The sequence below is a fragment of the Terrapene carolina genome, unplaced genomic scaffold (genome assembly GCF_002925995.2).
Source record: "Terrapene carolina triunguis isolate 2854851 unplaced genomic scaffold, T_m_triunguis-2.0 Scaffold95, whole genome shotgun sequence".
In the NCBI taxonomy this organism is placed as follows: Eukaryota; Metazoa; Chordata; order Testudines; family Emydidae; genus Terrapene; species Terrapene triunguis.
In genome coordinates, this window is record NW_020664446.1 from 2,336,699 (window position 1) to 2,357,521 (window position 20,823).

General features: G+C 58.6%; 1 protein-coding gene across 1 annotated transcript; it reads left to right on the forward strand.

Annotated features, from left to right (window-relative positions):
- The first annotated feature begins 1,820 nt into the window (after positions 1 to 1,820).
- On the forward strand, positions 1,821 to 7,411 carry NPM3 (nucleophosmin/nucleoplasmin 3). The gene is made up of 6 exons (XM_024206016.3): positions 1,821 to 1,920; positions 3,688 to 3,773; positions 4,688 to 4,807; positions 5,468 to 5,561; positions 6,046 to 6,153; positions 6,491 to 7,411. Exons 1-5 carry the CDS (start codon positions 1,845 to 1,847, stop codon positions 6,144 to 6,146), a joined length of 477 nt encoding a protein of 158 aa, XP_024061784.1. The 5' UTR covers positions 1,821 to 1,844; the 3' UTR covers positions 6,147 to 6,153; positions 6,491 to 7,411.
- The last annotated feature ends 13,412 nt before the right edge of the window (positions 7,412 to 20,823 follow it).

The following is a 20,823-nucleotide window of genomic DNA, read 5'->3' on the forward strand; positions in this document are numbered from 1 at the left end:
CAGAACCAAGATTAATTCTAAGGCCTGTTTTTTTCGACTAACTCAATTGTGTCCTTCCTGGGGCAAAGGTTTAGTGTAGGAAGTGCTGACTGCATTACCCAAATGAATCTCAGGCAGGCAATTCCCCAACGCAGAGCAAACCGCCGCCTGGCTGTTTCTGTGCCTCACGCATACTGTTAATACAGCCATATTAATCGTGTGTCCTTTGAGAGCTACAGGTGAAACGCACTATATAAGAGCTAGGTATTATTACTGTTTTCAGTGTCATGATCTATTGACTCTATCCATCTTAAACAGGAGTTTATTCAAGAAAACAGCGACACGCTTCCCCGCAGCTTGAGTCCCTGCTTTGTTTACCAGGGACAACACCTTGCCTGGAACGGTGTACACCATGCTGCGTCCCTTCGTGGCTGAACAGCGTGCTGCAAGTAAACACCGCTGCATGCACAATGCACCAAGTACCGAACACCATTTCAAACTGCAAGAGACACACTTTTCCCTTCTGACATTTCCTCTTGTTCTGAGGTCAAGCCTGATTTCCTTATTTTGCATTTAGCCGCATGTGTGTGTTCTGTGAGTTCCCTCTCCTAATCTGTCTCCTGCATGCAGTCCCAGCAGCCCCCGCTGCTATTTCACGTCCTCAAAAAGTGACTTTTCAATCCCTCGGAACTTCCTTTTGAACTTTGTTCCCCTACCCAAGGAAAAGAGACTCCGTCCAGGCCAAATTTCAAACTCTGAATAAGTCTTTAAGGTGGGGAAACTGAGGCACAGAGCACATTCAAATGGGATATTTATAGGGAGAATGGCAACACCTATTTTGATATTTATTTAGATATCTATTATATTTGAATTTGTCCTATCACACAGAACGCACTCTCCCCTGTTAAAACACGTATGCATTTGAAGCCAATCTTTAACTAGCAGAGATCCGGATGAGGTCTAATGTTGAGAAGTTGGGGGGCAACTTTGCTACTGCGGGGTTCTCACACCCTCTTACGCACCTGGCGCAGAGGGCTGTGTAAGGTGGGACGTGCTGGACTACGTGGATGTTGGATCTGAGCCCATCTGGCAAGTCCCACATGAATATCTACAACTACATTCCAGCTGGACAGGAGCCAACACGGGAACCTTTTAGCCCCAAAGTTGAATGTGTTGGACGTTTGTGAAACTAGGGCGAAATGGAAACATTGGTTGTATGCAGTGAGGGGTTTGGAGAAAAGCTAAAATGCCTCCATCCTGGGGCCTGGGAGGGATATTGAGCAGAAGTGTCTTGTTCTAGGGTTGTGTGGTAAACCCAGCCACGTACCCTGGGCCCGAGCAAACCGGCCCAGTCCCTGCCGAGCCCGGCTAAGCGAGCGGGGCCTGAGGGAGACGCCGCCAGGGCTGGGCTCTCCGGAGCCCGCTGGGAACGGACAGTGGCTCCTGCCGGTGGCTGCCGGGCGTGGCGAGGGCTAAGACCCCCCGGCGGGCTGGCGGTTGACCAGAGACAAGCTCCCTGGGGCCAGGGCCGGCTCCAGGCACCAGCTTACCAAGCAGGTGCTTGGGGCGGCCGCTGGGGAGAGGGGCGGCACGTCCAGCTGTTCGGCGGAGGGTCCCTCCCGCTCGGAGCAAAGGACCTTCCACCGAATTGCCACCACAGATCGCGATCACGGCTTTTTTTTTTTTTTTTTTTTTTTTTTGCTTGGGGCGGCAGAAACCCTGGAGCCGGCAGCACCAGGGCCCCCCTGGGGCGGCGAGGGGCGGGCCAGGGCGCAGGGAGGAAGCGGGCGGCTCCTCTGGCTCTGGGCAGGGCCGATCCGCCTTCTGCATCCGCCCCTTGCCCAGCCCGGCCTTCCGCCGCAGCCATGGCCGCCTTCCTGGAGCTGGAGAGCCGGGCGGCCGGGGCCGGGGCCGGGCTCTGCCTCGGCAACTTCGTCTTCGGTGAGTGCGGCCGGGGCTGGGAGCGCACGCGTGGGGGGCTGGGGCGTGCGGGAGGGGGCCGGGAGCGCACGTGGGGAGCTGGGGCGCGCACACGTGGGGGGCTAGGGTCGCTAGGCGTGGGGTGGGGAGCACACGGGGGGGCAGGGGCTCGGGCTGGGAGCGCACGGGGGGAGCTGGGGCTGCTAGTAGTGGAGTGGGGAGCGCACACGTGGGGCGCTGGAGCCTAGGAGTGGGGTGGGGTGCGCACACGTGGGGAGCCGGCCTGTAGCTGGGAGCGCACATGCTGGGGGAGAAGCTGTGTGTTTGGGGCGGGGAATCAGAGTTGGGGGCAGGGGTTTGGAGGGGGTTCTGGTTGGGGGGATGGGAGGCTGTGTGTTTGGGGGCGGGGAATCAGAGTTGGGGGGCAGGGGTTTGGAGGGGGGTTCTGGTTGGGGGGATGGGAGGCGTTGGGGGCAGTGTGCCCTCTAACTTTTTCCACCCATTTGGGGGCATGAATTTGATGTGCCCCAATAAGGAGGTGAGGTGGGACGCATCACCTTCATATCGTGCATAACAAAATCCATTGGGGGGGGGCAGGGGTTCGGAGTGGGGGAGGGGGCTCAGGGCTGGGGCAGAGGGGTGAGGTGCAGGGGTGAGGGCTTCGGCTGGGCGTGCGGGCTCTGGAGTGGGGCTGGGGATGAGGGATTTGGGGTGCAGGAGGGGGCCCCAGGCCGGGGCTGAGGGGTTTGGAGTGCTGGAAGGGGATCAGGGCTGGGACAGGGGGTTGAGGGAGGGTGAGTGCTCTGGCTGGGGGGGCGGGCTCTGGGGTGGAGCCAGGGATGAGGGGCAGAGGGTTGGGTGCAGGGGGTGAGGGCTCTGACAGGAGGTGCGGGGGTCTGGGCTGGGGCCGGGCCACGCCGCTGCGGCAGGTTGGGGGCCGAGGGGAGGGACGCCCTCTCAGCAGGTCCCCAGGCGGGGTTCCCTGGGCGCCTGGGCAGCAGTAACTAGGCTGGGGGTGGTGTATTTAGTGTGGGACAGGCAAGGCAGCAGGTCAGGGTGGGGAAGAGGGTGAGTGTCTGGGGGCAGGGAGGACTGGGGGTTCGTGGGGGCTGGGGTATAGAGGGAGGCCTGGCTGGGGAAGAGGGTCTGTGCTGGGGACACTGTGACGGGCCCCATGGGGCGGGGGAGGGATCCAGCTGAGATGGAGGAACTGGGGGGCCAGGCTGCAGTGCTGGTGAGTTTGCCCTTAGCTATGAGAGCTCAGGTACCGCGTGGTGCCTTTCTCCAGCTGCTCCCAGCCCTGCCATTGCCGTTCACTCCCTCCCTGGTAGCTGGGGGGCTGTCGGGGCCCACGGCGCTCTCCGCGGCCTGCTGGCCCATTATCTCATCTCAGCCAAGCGCTAGGGGGTGGGCTTTGGTGCTGCCCCACGGGGAGAAACGGATGGCAGCTATTTGGAAAAGGAGCCTGGCACTCGGGTGCTGCTGGCCCAGAACCAGCCAGAGCACTGGGTGTCAGTGCATTGCTCTCGTCTCCCAAAGGAGGCACAGTGCCACCCTTCCCGGCTGTGCGGATGGGCTAGGGCTCCTTCTCTGAGCACTGGAGTGCAGCTGGCTCTGGGGTGACTCTCAGCCAGCCACCAGCTTCTCCAGCTAGAGCTGCGGGAGGGAATGTCGGGCGGCCAGAGCTTGGGATTCAGCCGGGTCAGCGGCCCCAGTCTCTCCCCATGGCTCTCTAGGGGGAAGTAGCAGCTCCCTTGATTTTATTGACTCCTCACGTGGATTCCCCAGGCTGTGAGTTGACGGGCAGTACCAGGTCCTATACCTTTAAGGTGGATGAAGATGACGACTCTGAGCACATCCTGGCCCTGTCTATGGTAAGAGGGAACCCTTGCTCTGCGGACAGGGCTAATGTCACTTACCTTTTCTGGCTGGCTTCTGTGCTGTCCTTCCCTCTCCCCCACCCAGTTCCTGCTCACCCTCAGGTTCGCGATGGGGCTCCGAAGCATGCAGCAGCGGCTTCTGGTGGAGGCAGGACGTGGGACGAGAGGAGCCGTTGCTCTGTGTCTTAATGACGAGCCTAAGCAAAATGAACGCAGCTCACGTTCAGGCCCTGCCTCTTCTACAGGAGAGTGCTGCCTCTCAGGCAGAGCAGGCCACCACGGACGGATCCTTCAGCCTCTGCTGGCTGGGGCCCGGGCCTGGAAGCTGTGTGTGAGCACGGAGCGCGGTCTGCCCGGCGGTCCGGAGAGAGCGGTGCAAGGGGGGAACCGTGTCCCTCTAGGGAGCTGGGGGGAGCAATCACATGATGCAGTGCAGTCTGCTTGATTTATCTGCGCCCCTCGTTCCTGGGGCATGTGCTAGTGGTTAGAGCAAGCTCAGCGCCTGGGTTGTGCTCTGAGCTCTGCCTGTGAGTTCCTGCCCGTCCTTGGGCAAGTCACTTCACCGAGGAATTGCCAGGCCGGCAGTGTCTCTGCTCCAGCGTCCTCTCTCTTGCCAGGTGTCGGCACCAGCTTCCTCAGAGGAAGGTGCAAGAACCCCGTAGTGGACCGTGCTGCTGCGGGAAGTCCCCAGCTAACCCGGTCAGTTGGTGGTTGGCTCGTGCCCTGGGGCAGTGTCCCAGCCACAGGCCTATCCAACGTCACGGTGGCTGCTTGCACCATCCATGTACTGCTCTGATCCTGGGGTTGGTCCAGGCGCGAGCCGTCCTTTGCAGGCAGACCCTGGTTGGATGCACCGTCTCCCCTTGAGGTGGCCGCCCCTATTAACCCCTCGCTCTGCTCCCTTCCAGGTGTGCCTGACAGACGGCGCAAAGGACGAATGCAACGTGGTGGAAGTCGTGGGGCGTGACCGTCAGAACCAGGAGATTGCTGTGCCGGTGGCCAATCTGAAGCTGTCGTGCCAGCCCGCGGTAAAAGGACCTCGTGGGGCGACCCCTGCGGGGGCTGGGGGTTTGGGGGTGTGTGTAAGCCTTGGGTTTGTTCTCTAGCTTTTACCCAGCATGCCCGGTTGTGCTCACTGCCGCCCTCTGCTGGACAGAATCGGACCTGCTCAGCTATTTGTGTATGACCCTGTAGTGTTTGCCGCCCGCGGAGGATATAAACCCAAGTGCTACTGCAGCGGGTGGGAATCCCCTTCCCCTCCAGTGGTGCTGCAGCCCAAAGCCCTGGTCCCCCCGTGTCCGGTTTAGCTGGTGGCTGTGCTGCCTGTCTGCATCAGAGGAGAGGTTGACCCAGGCCAGAGCTGGGGGGGAGCCCAGGACTGGGTTAGCAGGGGGCTGGCGGGTCGGGGTTGAGAGGCACCGGCAGGGCTGTGCATGTGGGAATTGGCCGGACTTTAACGTTCTTTCCCTGCGTCATGGTTCCTCGGTCACTGAAATTCACCCCGTCCTTAATGCTGTGGCTGCAGGGTGCCCTCTTTGGCTAGCTCTGCTGCCCCCTCGGGAGCTGTGGGGGCCTGGGCAGGAAGCATCACGTGGTTCAGGGCCAGCCAAGAGCCCTTCCTTGCGGTGGGGGAGCCCCAGGCTCGGGCCCTGCCACTGACTCTGCCGCTTCTCGCTGTCTCTTCCCAGCTCAGCCTGGACAACTTCCAGCTCCAACCACCTGTGACCTTCCACCTGAAATCCGGCTCCGGCCCCGTGCACCTCTCCGGACGGCACCACATCAGTAAGGAGCGGGGGGCGGTGCTTGGCACGGAAGGGGACGCGGCCCAGGGGGAAATGCTGACTGGGGGCTCTGTCCAGGCAGCGGGTTCCTTCAGGGGAGGCCCGGGGTCGGAGATCGGGAGGAATTTCCCGCCTGCAGGGAGGTCAGGTGACATGGCTGGGCTGCGTCTGCAGAGGAGGGTCTGATGCCTGAGTGCTGTTATCTGCCCCAACCAGCTCCCACTGTGCCTAGCTGAGCGCGTGGGTCAGTTGAGCAGCTGGCCCCATAACCGTGCCCCAGAGCTGCCCCCCTGGGCTGCTCCCTGAGCACTCGGGCTGGTTGGGTGGTGTCCGAGGCAGCTGGCCCTGGCCCCTCACTCTCCCTGTGGGCGCGTCCCAGCCGTGGGCAGCGAGGAGGTCGGGGGTAGCGGAGGCGTGAGAACGCCCCTGTGTCTGAAAGGCCCGGTGCACAGAGAGCGTGACAAGGGCCTGTCCGCGTGTCCCAGTGCACAGGAGAGCGCTGTCTGAGGAAGAGGAGAGCGAGGAAGAGGAGGAAGAAGAACTCACCCCCATCATGCCGGCCAAGAAGCAGCGACGGAGGCAGTAGCTGAGAGGTACAGGGGATGGGGGTACCCTGGACCTAGCCCCTGGGAGAGCTGTGCAGCGTGGGTGGCATTGTGAGGCCCCATGTTCCTGGCCAGGGAAGCGGCTTCCAGCAGGGGTTGGGCTGCTCCCAGAGACCCGATGGAAGAGCTCATTTGGGGGTGAGGAGGGGGGTCCTGTCAGCCCCTTCCATTGAGGGGTTGCAGTCGGGTGAGCTCGGGCTGAGCTCTGGTTCAAGGCACCGAGAGCGAGATGGGCGGCGTTCGCCCCCTGCCCTGAATGGGAGCAGCGGCTGGTCCTGCCTGGTGGGGGATGAGCTGCCGGTCTCACCTCTGTCTTTGTTCCCAGGTGCTGCCCTGGCTCCGGCTGGAGCCCTGCCCCGGACGGCTGTTCTCTTGGGACTTCTCTGGTTTACGTGGCAGTTTGCTGTTTGGTTGTTGCTGTCGGGTTTTGGGGGGCTCCCTCCCATTACGGGGATGCACGGGGGCCATGGAGGCTGATACTGGGGAGATGCACGGGGCCCTGAGTGTGCTGGGGGTGCTCTGCTCTTTGCACTGACATCCCCAGCGCCTGGAGGCGAGCCAGCAAAGCAATCAGTGTCATGCTCTGCCAGCCCCGCGCCCCACCTGTGTTGCTCAGGAGAGGGAGTTTCTGGGGCTTGTTCCCTGTTTCCTTACTCTGCGAACCAGCCCCTTGGTTGGTCCGGCTGGGTCCTGCTCTGTTGCACCCTCTGAGATGCCAAGCTGCTGTCTGCCAACGGACCTCACGCTTGAGCTGGGAGAGTGCAGATAGAGCGATCAGTTTCGCATGCTGATTCTGGTCAGTTTCGCACGCTGATTCTGGGGGTGCCTAGTGCTGAGTGGGGCGGTGGCATCTCTCTCTCCCCATGTCAGAGTTTCTATTCAGGGGCTGGGGGGGGTGTTAAGCCCTTTTTTAATATTTGCTGCCTTTACACATGGAAGTTTTAGGGGGAACCTTGTCCCCACCCCCCAGAACCCCGGGCTCCTTTCCCCAGTGCAATATCTCGGGTGAGCTGGGTGTGTATATGAAATATTTGACCTTGGCATCCAAGATCCATCTGTACCGCACCGTGTGTTACACGGCCGGCTCTGGTGCTGGGGCCTCGTCCGGGTGTCACCGGATCGTGCCGGGTCTGGGCTGCCTTTGAGTTCCCGCCCTGCCCCTGCCGGACGGTGGTTCCCCAGCCAAACCCCACCTCTGTAAAGGGCTAGTTGCACCTTGCAATAAACGTTTCTGATTGGGTGTCAACTGCGCAGTTGGTGTGGGCTGGGATTGGCTATCTCGTCGTGATGCTCCGCCCCTTCCCTCCCCCGCCTGCTGCAGGGTCTGCCCTGGCAGAGCCCCGTGCTTGTCTTTCCCGACACCTGCTTGTTGTGTCCTCGCTCAGTGGAGACGCCGGGACGCTCCTGGCTTGGCCCCGGGGCTCCCCGCAGGATCACTTGTCCTTCCTCCAGGCCTGGCCTGTGCATGCAGCCTCCACTACGCTCCCACCTGCGGCCGGGTGTGGGAGCGAGAGGTCAGAGGCGGAAGGGGCCGTGTCTCCTATGGCGGTGCAGAGCAGAGGTCAGAGGTCAGACGCGGAAGGGGCTGTCTCCCCTATGGTGGCGCAGAGCGGTAACCCGGCGTTGCCCGTCTGACCCCCTCAGAGTAGCTGTTAATGACGCTCCCTGGCTTGGGCTGTGCCCATCGAGGCCGGTCCCGAAGGAGCAGCCCTGCGCTGGCGGCAGGAGAAGGGGCCCCACCGGATCATCCCTCTCCCCCTCCCCTGCTTCCCTGCAGCAGCACCATCCCCGCCGCGGAGGAGAGGTAAGATCTGCAGGAGAGATCTCCGCTGAAAGGGGACGGCAGCTGGTCCAGAGTTAGAACTGCGCTTTGCTGGGAAACCCCTCTGGATCCGGGGGGGTGGTTGTGCCTCTGCCTTTCCCCGGCTCCCAGCCTAGCGGTGCGCTGGGGTTGGCTGCGCTTTAAAACCCACCGACCTGTCCCCAGCATCCGCCCATCAGCTCCAGCCGCCCCTCTCCAGGGCTGGGACCAGCTGGTGCAGAGGAAGGGGCGACACCCCCCCTAGTGGATAATGGCGGAGTAACCTGCCCAGGTGGGAATTAATCAAAGAAGATCAGGGTTGGAAGGGACCTCAGGAGGTATCTAGTCCAACCCCCTGCTCAAAGCAGGACCAGCCCCAATTAAATCCCCAAATGGCCCCCTCAAGGATTGAACTCACAGCCCTGGGTTTAGCAGGCCAATGCTCAAACCACTTTCCGAGCACCCTGTGAAGCAGGAGCGTTTACGCCTCTTGTCCTCCCCCTGTATTCGGATGTTCCTCGTCTTTAGGGATGTCCTGCCCTTTCTCTGAATCCTTCTACACTCGACATCCATGACATCTTGTGGCAGGGAATTCCATGGGCTAATTGTCTTCAGTTTCCTTTTATCGGTTTAGAACGTTGCCTTTCACCGTCGTTGAAAGTCCCTTTGCTTTTCCGTCCTGGGGGCGGGTGGCTGGAGGTGCCCCTTTGCTCCCCCCTCGGTGCGCTCTGTGTGCCTGAGTCATGGCCCCGCTTCAGGCTAAACTCAAACAACCGAACAGAGTTTGCTCAGGGTTTCCAAGAAGCAGGGAGACTCTAGAGCCCAGCCCTGGCCCGGCCGGGCCCGAAGAGGAACCGGGGAGACCTGGCAGGGGGTAGAAGTGGTGAAGCATTTCCTGCTGGCAGACGCTGTGCTGGAGCAGACATGGGGAATGGGCTTTGGCAGTGGTACAGCCCTTGGAGCAGTAATGCCCCACTGGCAGGGGATGTGGGCAAGGAATTTGGGCTTGCTCCACCCCACCCCCCCGGACAAAGGTCAAGATCCCCAGGTAGCCTCCACGCTGCCCACTCTGCTTCTAGCAGCACCAAGGGGCTGTGTCTGGCTGGGGCTGACCTTAGTGCAGGGCTAGTAAAAGCACCTGATCCTTCCGAGAGGCTACCGTGACCTCTGTGCCCGGGCTCTCAGCAGCCACTGTTCTGGTGTGTATTGCGGTAGTGCCTAGAGGCTATTGGTCAGCGTGGGAGGCTGTGGTCTCCGCTCCCCAGCAGCTGATCAGGCAGGGGCGGGACAATGAGGTGGTTTTGTGGGCATTTATGGGGAGCAGGGCGACAGCACAAAGGGGTGTGCTTGGAAATGTGACAAGCGAGGCTGGTGTTGCGGGCCGATGGGAGGTGGGAAACGACATGGGACAGACGGGCAGCGGGGAGGTGATGAAGGGCCAGGCAAGCAGTTTGTGGTTGGTGCAATACAGAAGGGGGAGCCCTGGAGGGACTCAGAGGTGGGCTAGGAGAATGATCTTTGCTGCAGCAGCATTCTGCCGTGGCAGAAATGGCGACGCACGAGATCTCCTGGGCGGCTGCGCGGGACAGGCTGTCCCCTAGGGAAGTCGTGCAACCCATCTGATAAGTCTGCTGCACCAGCCAGGACGGGCTTAGCTAGAGGGGCTGCTCCAGGGGATGGGGGCACTGGAAAGAAGGGGGTGCTGCAGGGCAGGACTGAAGTGTATTAACTCAGCTGGGTGTGGAAAAGGTTCAGAAAAGGGCTTGTCGGTGTGGAACGGGTTCTGTATGAGGAGAGATTAATAACACTGGGACTTTTCAGCTTGGAAAAGAGACAACTAACGGGAGATATGATTGAGGTCTGTAAAATCATGACTGGTGTGGAGAAAGTAAATCAGGAAGTGTTATTTACTCCTTCCCATAAACACAAGAACTAGAGGTCACCAAATGAAATTAACAGGCAGCAGGGTTAAAACAAACAAAAGGAAGTATGTTTTCACACAACACACAGTCAAGCTGTGGAACTCCTCGCCAGAGGATGTTGTGAAGGCCGAGACTATAACAGGGTTCAAAAAAGAACTAGATCAGTTCATGGAGGTTAGGTCCATCAATGCCTATTGGACAGGGATGGTGTCCCCAGCCTGTTTGCCAGAAGCTGGGAATGGATCACTTGATGATTCCCTGTTCTGTTCATTCCCTCTGGGGCACCTGGCACTGGCCACTGTTGGAAGACAGGACACTGGGCTAGATGGACCTTTGGTCTGACCCAGTCTGGCTGTTCTTATGTGTGGCGGAGTCCCAGGGTGAGGCCTGGGAAACCTGGACTCACATGGTCAATGGCTCCTGTCCTAGCACCCTGATCTCTCTTTGCAGCAGGGAGTGGGGCCGCAGCTGGGCAGGAGAATGCAGAGACGTGGGTGTCATCACCATTGTACCGGGGGAAACTGAGGCACGAGCAGGTGGCGTCATGGAGACAGAGCGGGGGACCACGGGACCTGGCTCTAAGTGGCTGGTTTCAGTGGCGGGATTCTGCGTGGAACCCGACTCCCGTCCAGGCTAGTAATGTGGATTCCTCCATTACCTTCATGCCCTGAGCGGGAGCACAATTCTGGGCTTCTGCAGTCCTTGGGCTGCCCCTTCTGTGCTGGCTGGGGGCTGCTCGGGCCCAGGCGCTGCACAGGACAATCTGCTTTCCCCGGCGGTGCGGGCCAGTCTGGGTTGTATTCCAGGGCTGCGAAGAACAGGAGTTCTGCCGTGTAGCCACCAGGTGGCAGCCTGGCAGCACCAGGGCTCTGAAGGTGTGTGTGTGTGGGGGGGAGGGGGGCGGTGCACCTGTTTTACCTGCCAGGGGAGTCCTGTGGCAGCTCCACAGTGTGGCCACAGGCCTGGGCACAGCGCTCGGCCTGGGGGAGGGGAAGGGACATCCCCGCTGGGCACCACAGGCTCCTTGTCTCGCTCCCTTGTACCTCTCCCCTCAGGGGGATGGGGCCGTGTCTGCAGCAAGTTACCCTGGAAGTTGATCAGGGTTGGAGCTGAGACCCGACCCCCATCCCCTGGGCCCAAACACCCTGGACTTTATGGGTGCTTGGAAGAGAAACCTGAGTCTGCATCCGAAGTTTGCAGCTGGTTCCCCTCCCCAGAATGGGTTGATGCAAACCCTGGGATCCAGCCACCCATGTGGTCTCTGGGGCACTTGAAATCCGCAGCCGTGTTTTGCAGCTGGGGCCTGTCTCCACCCTAGGGGTCTCCTCACACCTCTCTTTGCAGTAGCTGGGGCTGGCCCCTGTCACAGATGCACCCCGCAGCGGAGCTGAGCTGGGGGATTCCCGGGCTTTAAAGGCTGGAGAGCAAAGCAGGGGACTGAAGATGAAATTGACTATGAACAAGAGGGCGAATGAGGAGGCTGTTCGGGGCCAGCTCCGAGGGAAATGCAGCATCAGCCATGCCAAGTGATTTCTGTCACAGAGCTCAGATAAAATCAGAGGTTTCCCCAGGCAGCCCAGCGCCATGGCTCTGATGGGAGCGATTGTCTCAGTAGTAGTGAGACGTGGCTGGCCGGGCTGGAGAGGAGAGGTCGTTGAGGCCCGTGTTTGGCCAGCAGTGGGCTGGCCTGGCTTGCACGCCTCAGCGCTGTGTCTCACCCATGAGCTCCGCTTTCTGCAACACCGCTCGTACCGCAGCCACATGGACTCCTAGAATCCAAGGCCAGAAGGGACCACTGTGACCGGACTTATCCAGGGGGGCAGGACTGCCCCAAAATAATCCCTAGAGCACATCTGTTAGAAGAACAGCCAACCTGGATTTTAAAAACGGTTGTTGATGGAGAATCCACCACGACCATTGATGCGAGGTTCATTTCTCTCACCATTCAAAATGTACACCTTATTTCCAGTCTCAACTTCCAGCCTTGGATCGTTCAGCTCACCCATTAGACCTTCCTCGGCTGGAGTGAAGAGCCCATAATTAGATATTTGTTCCCCAGGCAGGTACTTACAGACTGGGATCGGGTCACCCCTTCACCTTCTCTTTGTTCAGCTAAATAGCTCGAGCTCCTTGAGTCTGGCACTATGGAAAGTTTTCCAATCCTTCTATCAGTCCCATGGCTCTTCTCTGAGCAGGGCCGGCTCTAGGCACCAGCAGTACCAGGTCCACCAGGTGCTTGGGGCGGCACATTTGCAGGGGCGCAAGAATCCAGCCTGGGAGCTGAGAACCAACAGGGGGCCCTGGGAGCTGTAGTTCCTTGGTTAGCTCCCTGCCTATAGAGCCAGCCCTGGAGCAGGGAAAGAACTACATTTCCCAGCATTCCCTCGGCCACAATTAACAGGAAAGGGAGGGGGAAGGAGTGTAGAACTGAAACCTCATGCTGCAGCTTGCTGTGAATGGTAGGGACAGAGCCAGCTCTAGGCTTTTTGCCGCCCCCCCACCCCAGCCCTGGGCTCCCCCCCAAAGAAAGAATTGGGTGGACTAAATGGACATTGCACCTCTCTATCTGAAGCCTAGCAAGGCAGGTACGTGGATCCCACTAGAATTTAAAATGAAAAGGGAGGGGAGGCTCTGCTAGACTGGGCAGCTTTAGATACAGTACCAGGCACGTAGGAGGATTTACACTTCTGAGCCATGGAAGCAGAAATTGACTTTTCTTTTCCAGATTTAGCTAATATTCAGAAAGGGAATCCAGCACCTGCCTTCCAGGTTTGAACACCCTCAAAATTCAGGAGTGCTCAAGCTCAGTTTGGGCAGCTGTTACTTCATTTCTCCCAAATCAAATATACTGATCCACTGTAACTTGCTGTAGGAAAAAGTAGAATAAATTGAGCAAGAAATGCTTCCCAGTGGTTATTAGGACGGGAATTGCTATTTTCAACAGCCATTGCCTTTTTTTTTTTTTAGTTTTAGTTTTATGTGTTTAAAAGGAAGACAGTGATATTGCATTGGCAAATTCCCCATAGAAACAAAGAGTGGAACAAAAGAATAATAAAGGCACCTCAACTTTTCCTCATTTACGTAGGACAGTCTTATAATATGCATCCAGATATCCTCCAATCACACAAGCTGAAAATTGTTCCACTTCACTGCAGTTCTGTAACCATATGGGAACCAATCCTGTCTGTGTTCTGTGCACATCTAAAATTCCTGCTGAATGACCCGCCCTGGGAGCGAGTTACCAGTGACCCAGGGCTGGGGCGGCAGGAGGGTGCAGTTGTGGGGGGGGGGGAGAGAGAGAGAGACCAGGGCTGGGGAGGGGGGGCAGCCAAAAATTTTTTTGCTTGGGGCAGCAAAAAACCTAGAGCCGGCCCTGTCTCTGACCCCTCTCCAACTGATCAACGTCCTGCTTGAATTGTGGCCCACAGGATCCCAGCAGCGGTCGCACCAGTGCCAAATCCAGAGATAAAATAACCTCTTTACTCCCTCTTGCGATTTCACATTTATGCCTCCCCGGGTCTCATCGGCTCTTTTGGCCCCAGCGTCACCCTGGGCGCTCACGTTCAGCTGATTCTCCACCCTGACCCCCAAGTGTTTTTCAGAGTTGCTGCTCCCAGGATAGAGTCCCCCGTCCCGTAAGAACGTCTGGCCTCCTTTGGTCCAAGATGTACACAGTTATATTTAGCTGTATTGAAACTTATGTTGTTTGCTTGCGTCCAGTTTACCAAGAGCCCCACAACGCTGTGGATCACTGACCTGTCCTCTTCATTGCTTTCCACTCCCCCCATTTTTATGTCATCTGCAAACGTTATCAATGATGATTTTGTGTTTTCTCCCAGGTCATTGATAAAAATGTTAAATAGTGAATGTTAAAAAAACGTTAAGAACCGATCCCGGCAGAACCCCACCGGAAACACGCCTGCCCGGGGACAAGTCCCTGTTGACAATTACACTTTGAGACCTATCACTTAGCCACTTTTTAATCCATTTCATGTGGGCCATGTTAATTTTATAGCATTTCGGTTTTTTAATCAAAATGCCCTGAGGTACCAAATCAAACACCTTACAGGAGTCTAAGTCTATTATATCAACACTATTATCTTGATCCATCCTGTAATCGCATAAAAAATTCAAGTTAATTTGACAGGATGTATTTGCCATAAACCCCTGTTGATTTGCATTCATTACATTACCCTCCATTAATTCTTTATTGACTGCATCCTGTATCAGCCGCTCCATTATCTTGCTTGGGGTTGATGTCAGGCTGACAGGCCTATAATCACCCAGGTTAGCCCATTTACCCGTTTTCAAAATTGGCAGAACATTAACTTTCTTCCAGATTTCTGGAACGTCCCCTGTGCTCCAAGGCTTATTGAAAATCAGCTTTAACAGTCCAGCGAGCTCCTCAGCCAGCTCTTCTCAAACTCTTGGATGCCAATTCTCTGGCCCTGCAGATTTCCTCCTGCAGAAGAAGGTGAAAGAAACTTCCTTGAGGACACTAATGGGATAACCTGCCCCTGTGGAGTTGTGCTGTAATCGGTCAGGTAGAGGTGGGCTTGTACGCTTAGAGGAGGGCTAGGTGCTTAGTTCTTTGTATATCTCACCCCATCTGAGGGCGTTCTCCCCTTGGCGAGACAAGTGTCTAAGAACTCTGGTTTGTGCTCTCCTTAGCTTGTGGCTTCAGTGTCCTGAAGCAGGGAGTTCCTCAGGTGGATTGCGGATTGTGATGTCAGGCACTCCATGTGTTAAAAGGTTCCATGCCCCCTTTCCGTCTTGTCCCTGGAGCCGGTCACTGTGAGGTGCTGGGAGACACACCCCCCCACACACACACACACACCCAGCTAACTCTGACTATGAAGGGGATGTGTCTCAAAAGCAGAGCAGAGACCTAGGAGCTGTGATTGGCTTGGGCAGGATCCTACCCCCCACTCCCTGGGGAGGGGGCTGATGAGAGGCTTTGAGAGGGGTCCCCGACTCCCCTCCTTCCATCCCCACCGTGATGCGGCCGTTTCCCTGGGCCTGGGCGATCACTGGGAGCCGTTCCCTTTGGCTGGCTCTGGGGACACCCCACCTGGACCAGCACGTCCCATGGCCGACGTGCCGCTTGGCAGCTTTGGACGGGATCTGGGGAAGGGCCGGAGGGAAGCTCCTCCAGGGTTTAGAGGTACGTAGGGCCTCCGCTGGGCTACTCTGAGGAGCTTCCTGCTGAGCAGGTGGGAACCAGCGATCTCCTTGCCAGGCGGGCTGCTCGGAGGAGATGCCTACGGCTCAGGCGACGGCTCCGTCGAACGGGGCAGTGGCGGGCAGCTGGCTGGCCGCTCTTGGCAGACCCAGACAGAGACCCTGGAGGGCGACAGGAGGTTTTGACAAGTGGAAATGGTGGGGGGCCGGCCAGACAGGCTGAGAGGGAAGCAGAAGCAGCCAGAGCCCCGCAGAGACAATCCGCTTCCACTGCCACGCAGCCACCTCCACCTGCGTGTCCAGGTGAACCCTGCAGGGAGGCGAGGCCTTCTCTTCCCCTGCCCCATCCCGTGGGGAGCAGCCCCCGGCTCACGCTGCCTCTCTCCTTGTCACGCCCGGCTCTCGGCCTTGCCCACACCCTCCCTTCAGCGGGCAAGATTGATCCCCAGGTTACCAAATTCCCCAGCTAATTGGGCTCCAGCTCGAGTGACGGCGCAGCGAGGCACTTGAAAGGCCGTGGGGCTCGTTTATCTGCTGGGCCCCCTGGCCCAAGATTAACGGCCAGGGCTCTGCTCCCCTCTCCTTGTAGCAGCAGCCTGGGTCATGGCAGATAAGAGGCTGTAGATCATTTTTAATGAGACCCTCCGGGAAGGGGGGGGGGGGGGGAGCTGCCTCTGGGGCTGTTGATCTGGCCTCTCCAATTAACAGGAGTGGTAATTAGGTGAGGTAATAAAAAAGCCGGCATGAGAGCGATGGCCAGAGCTGCCCTGTGGAAGCTTCAGGGAATCAGAGATGCGGGGGTGGGGGTGGGGGTTGGCTGCTCGTCCCCAGGCCCTTTGGGCTAACGCAGCCTTGTCCTGGGACAAATTCAGACCTGGTGCTAGCAGCACCTTTGGAGCACTGCAACTTCCGGGGTCCCCAGACCCGCAGGGCTTACGGGGGGCGTGTGGCACCTCCAGTCCCGGTCCCCATCTGCTGGGCGCTGCACAGACACCGGGCAGAGCGGACATCCAGCGTCCGAGCGTAGCCAGCGACTGGCGGCCGGCTGGGGAGCGCGTGGGAACGACGGGGGAGCTGAGAGGCCGCGGGTGCACCTGCTCCAGGCTCGCTGCTGGATTTGGTGCAGGCGGCCCAGCAGAGGCGAGCTTTCAGGGGGGCAGCGGGAAGGCCTGGTGGGCGGGCGAGCCACGGACGAGCCCGGCTTTGATGCCCACAGGGGATCCTATGGGATGTGGGGCAGCGCCGCTCCCGTCTGCTGAAAACCTCCCCTTCCGTTGAAAGTCCAGAGTCAGTCCCGTGAGGGCCGGATGGACCTGCGGCTGCCGGGGGCCCTGGCCTGGGTCTGGGGCGGAAGGTAACTGACCTGAACATTTGCCTCAAGACTGGAACCCAGCCATTTCTTTCAACCTCTAAAATGGTTCAGCTAATGTTCCCCATCCCAGCCGCCTTCCCCGGCTCCCTCTGCCCGTCCTCGCTCTGGCCAGAGCCTCGGCTATTTCCTAGCCGGATGTTTCCAACCCAAGAGGACTGGATGGAATTCAAACTTCCGGCTCCTTCCCTCACCCAGCTCATCCTGAGCTGCACCTGTCACCCCTGCAGCATCCGTCCGCTCTGCCGGGCCGGGCAGCTCAGTGTAGCGCGCTCGCTGCGTTAAGGGACTTTCAGCGCTGGGTTCTGGGCACTCACAACCGCTGTATCCACCTCGTCAGCGTGTTCTGGGGCTCGACTGTAACGTGTGTCCCCAACGTTTACCTGTGCCTGGCTCGAGGCGGAGGAGAACCCACCCCCCGGATTAAAGGCTAAACGCTCCGATTGCGATCAGTTCGCTGTACACACATGGGGAAGAATGGGATTAGAGGGGTCAGGCCAGGCTAGCTGCTTCCTCTCTGGAGTTGATGGTATCAGAGCAGGTTGCCCTGACTTCAGATCCCCTGGGCAAACAAACAGAACTGTCCGAGAGCAAGCGAGCTCTGGGACCGGGGGGGTTGGTAACTGGAGGGGATGGGGAAAACCAGGCTGAGAGCAAAGGGTGTTTCTCACCGTGGATGTCTGCAGATTTCAGATGCAGCGAAATGAGCCGGTGTCCGTGGCACTCCAGAACAGCCTGGAAAGCTGGCTCGCTGCTGGCGCCTGGAGCGGGCCGGGGGCCTCGCTGCCATAGACGGGCCAGCCCCAGAATGCGGACCGAGCTCGCCTTCCCCTTCCGCAGCTCCGTGCCCGGGTCTCTCGGGGCCCAGGGTGGGATCTGCAGTGTGATTGAATCTGATGGGCAGAGAGCTGCCCCGCGGGTGGCTGAGAGGCAATTTGGCAGCTAACTCCAGAGAAGGGGTGTGGCCAGTGGAGGGTCTGTCCTGGGATCCAATGGAGATGTCTGGGGGTGACAGGGGAGCTTTTGAAGGTGCTGACAGGTGGCTGATGGTTTGACCTGGGTCTATACAGCAGCATGTTCCGGCGCATGGGGAGTGGAGGACTCGGCAACCTGGCCTATCGTTGCCCTGTGCCTCAGATGCCCACCTGTAAGGTGGGAATGACCCGTCCTTTCTCACACCTTTGGCTGTCTTGTCCATATGCACTGGAAGCTCTTTGGGGCAGGGGCTGTCTCTCGCTGTGTGTTTGTGCAGCGCCTGGCACAGGAGGGCCCAGATCCCAGCCTGCTTAGACTTAGTAATACATGGGCACCTCATTTTTCCCACTGCCGTCTGTCCGGAGTGAGATCTTTGACTCCAGTGTAAGTTGTCTCTGGGATGGCAACATCTTTTTCAATCATCCTGCGATAGGTCGTTCTCTATCCTCCACACCTTCTCTTCCCTCCAGGTGGAATCAAATCTCAGCGGTACCTTGCCGCCATCTCTAATTACTGAGCCTGGAGTCTGCTGCCCTGTGCCGCACAATGCTTCCACATTGGTTACATTCGCTCGCCAAGGAATTCCCAAGATTCCTCTTAACCAACGCTGGGGGAACACGTTCAGTGTCCGGTTGTGACCTTCCACCATCTGCTGCGTTTCTGTGGCGTGCGCTACCGCTGGGAGGGCAATCGCGTTGTATGATCTCATTTGAGGGCGTTAGTTGTATCTTCTCACTCTTCCAGATGGTTGACAAACAGGAAAATGATACTCTGGCTTTGCCAGTTCTTGCCTTCACCTCCTCAGTGAGCTGCTGTTAGCAGCTATTGTACTTCCAAGATAGACAAAGTCATCTACTCTGTCCTACGCCTCTCCATCCACTGCCCATCTGCCAGTGTTGACAGCATTCTCTCCTAGCTTCATGATCTGGGTTGGCCACTTCTGCTTTTATGCTCCTAAAGAGCCATTTCCTTCCATCCAAGCTGGTATCTAGGAGGACCATGTCATCTGCAAAATCTAATCTCGCACCTTAGCTCTTGCCCAGAAAATACCTTGTCCTCAGCAGCAGCTCTTCTCCTCTGATGACCACACCGAAGAGATGTGAGGACAGTCCACAACCTTGCCGTATGCCCGTAGCAATCTGGAACCATTCCCTGTCTCCACGCGCCGTCCTGACGCAGCCACGCCATCGTGCAAAGCGTTTATCAGGGGAACAATCTGCTGGAATGCCATAGCATATCGGACCTTCCCGAGGGCTGCTCCATGGACACTAGCCAACGCTTTTGTAAAACCCAGGCACTTAAAAACCATTTTCTGCTGGTGTTCTGAGTGCGGCTGGGCACTGCTGAAATACACAATCTGACAGTCCGGGTGATAGGAACGGGCCATGTTGTAATCGCAGGAGGATATGTCTGTGCCGCACTTGACTGGTCGCTTGGCCGGGTGCCCCCGCCCCTTTGCCGTCCGTGGGGCTGGTTCTGTGGCCAAGCAGAGATGAACGGGCCTAAGCAGAATGCTCTCGCTGGCTCCTCGGGGGTTTTGCTGCCTGCCTCTGCAGCCCGGTGTTTCAGTTGTCGGGAGGGGGGCCAGCGGAGCCCGAGGCTCCTGGAGAACGTGTAGGGTTAAGAGATTAGGCGCATCTTACATTTTAAGGGCAACAAAAGTGCCGTGGGGTTAATGGCTTCGGTAGTCTGGATAAAGCCAAGGCAGCCTGGTTCGTGTGCAGGGCTGGCGGGAGCAGCCGAATCGGCCTCTCTGGTCCTGTACAAGGGCTGGCGTTCCGCTGAGCCTTCCTGTCACGCTCACTTCAGCCACCAGACCTTGGACTCGGCCTGGCGATCAAACCGGCCCCAGCCGGGGCCCGATTGAAATAGCCTGTGAGCACCTTGTCTCTGGCTCGTCCCTCACGTTCGTCCTTCTCGCAGGCTGTGCTTGGATCCCCAGCTGCCCCCTGCCACGCCGCTGGGTTTACATGCTTCCCCTCCGACTCACACGATTCCTGACGTCCTCAAAGCGGGGTGAAATCAGCGCACAGGGGGACGGGCCCCTGCAAGGGGAGATGAGCCCAGCTTCGCTCCGGGACTAGGACGCAGGCGATCGCCTTATAAAGCCAGCGAGAGCTCGGGAGAGCCAGAGACGTGCATGGTGCAGAAAGGCTCCCGCAGGGATCCCTGGACAGGGCAAAGACCCAGGAGGGCTGAGCGGTGGGGGAACCTTTGGGAACTGGAGCCTGTGAGGGGCGGAGGAGCTCCTGTATTGTGGTATTTTGCCAAAGTTTTCAGTTTAACCACTGGATTAAAGGCCTGGGTGGCACTGCATGTCTGGCTGGCTTTGGTGGTCCCGTTCTTTGCTATGGTACAGTCAGCCGGCCCATGTGTTCTCCTGCAGTCACTGCTTGCTTGGCATCAGCGGGTAGCTCCCGGATGGCTGTGTGTCTGTGTCCCCGTCCGTCCATCTGTCCAGCCCACGCTAGGACACAGCAGGCTGGCTTCTCTCCCTGTGGGTGCTCCACCTAGGAGGTCGGAGTTTGCTACTGCTCGGTGCTGTCTAGAGTGGTTCTACTGCCGCTCCCTTTGCCTCTCCGATCTGTGCAGCTGAAACCTTCCCCTCTCTCCCACCAGCCCACCCCAGGGCTGCTCAGAGCATCCGTCTTCTCCTCCCCCCAGCTCCCACTGGGCTGCGGAAGAATCTCCAGGAAGATCACTCGCGCTGGCAACGTCTCCATATCCCGGCTTCTCGGCACCAGGCGGGGAGGTGATGGATCAGACACCACAGGGATGGGCACAACATAAATATCTGGAGTGATTCTCCTGAATCTCCCGATGCTGGTGCTCCTCACACCCAGCGGGGCTTTGCTCACTGGGGCATCACCCACCACATTGCTCAGGGTGCACGCTGACCCTGGCACCCAGGAGCCTGCAGACATCCCGTTCTCTAGAGCTAAGCTTTGGGCCAGCCTCCTGCCGATGGGTTGAACCAGGCCCCGGCAGGTGTGGGATTCGGGGGAGACGCCGCATCTACCTGCAGAATCTGGAGGGAGTGCAGCTGCCCCGGGAAAGCCGTTAGCCTGGCAGGCTGGGCTGAACGAGCTCTCGGGGGATCGGTGATGTTCCCCCTGACCCCGGCGCGACCTTTCGGCCGCTGTAGCCAGAGGATGGGACCTTCCAGCGCGTGGGCAGAGAGCTCCTCCATTGTAGGCCGCTCTCTTTCCTCGGGGGTTTCGCTCTGATGGGGGGCAAAATTCCTGTCCAGCGCCCGCCCCGTTCACATCCCCGGGATGCTCCAGCGCTCTGCCGATAGGGGCCGTTTCTGCAGCGGGTTGGCCGGGCGGCGTGATAGCTTGGCTGGGTGGTTAAAGCACTGGATCTGAATTCTATTCCTGCCACTGCCCTATGGCCATCCCCTGCCTGAC

What these genes read in the sequence shown, in the direction of transcription:
- NPM3 (XM_024206016.3), top strand. Translation starts at nt 1,845, where the DNA reads ATGGCCGCCTTCCTGGAGCTGGAGAGCCGGGCGGCCGGGGCCGGGGCC. An exon ending in ACATCCTGGCCCTGTCTATG is followed by an intron (nt 3,774 to 4,687) that starts GTAAGAGGGAAC and finishes GCTCCCTTCCAG; the next exon opens with GTGTGCCTGACAGACGGCGC. An exon ending in CTCCGGACGGCACCACATCA is followed by an intron (nt 5,562 to 6,045) that starts GTAAGGAGCGGG and finishes CGCGTGTCCCAG; the next exon opens with TGCACAGGAGAGCGCTGTCT.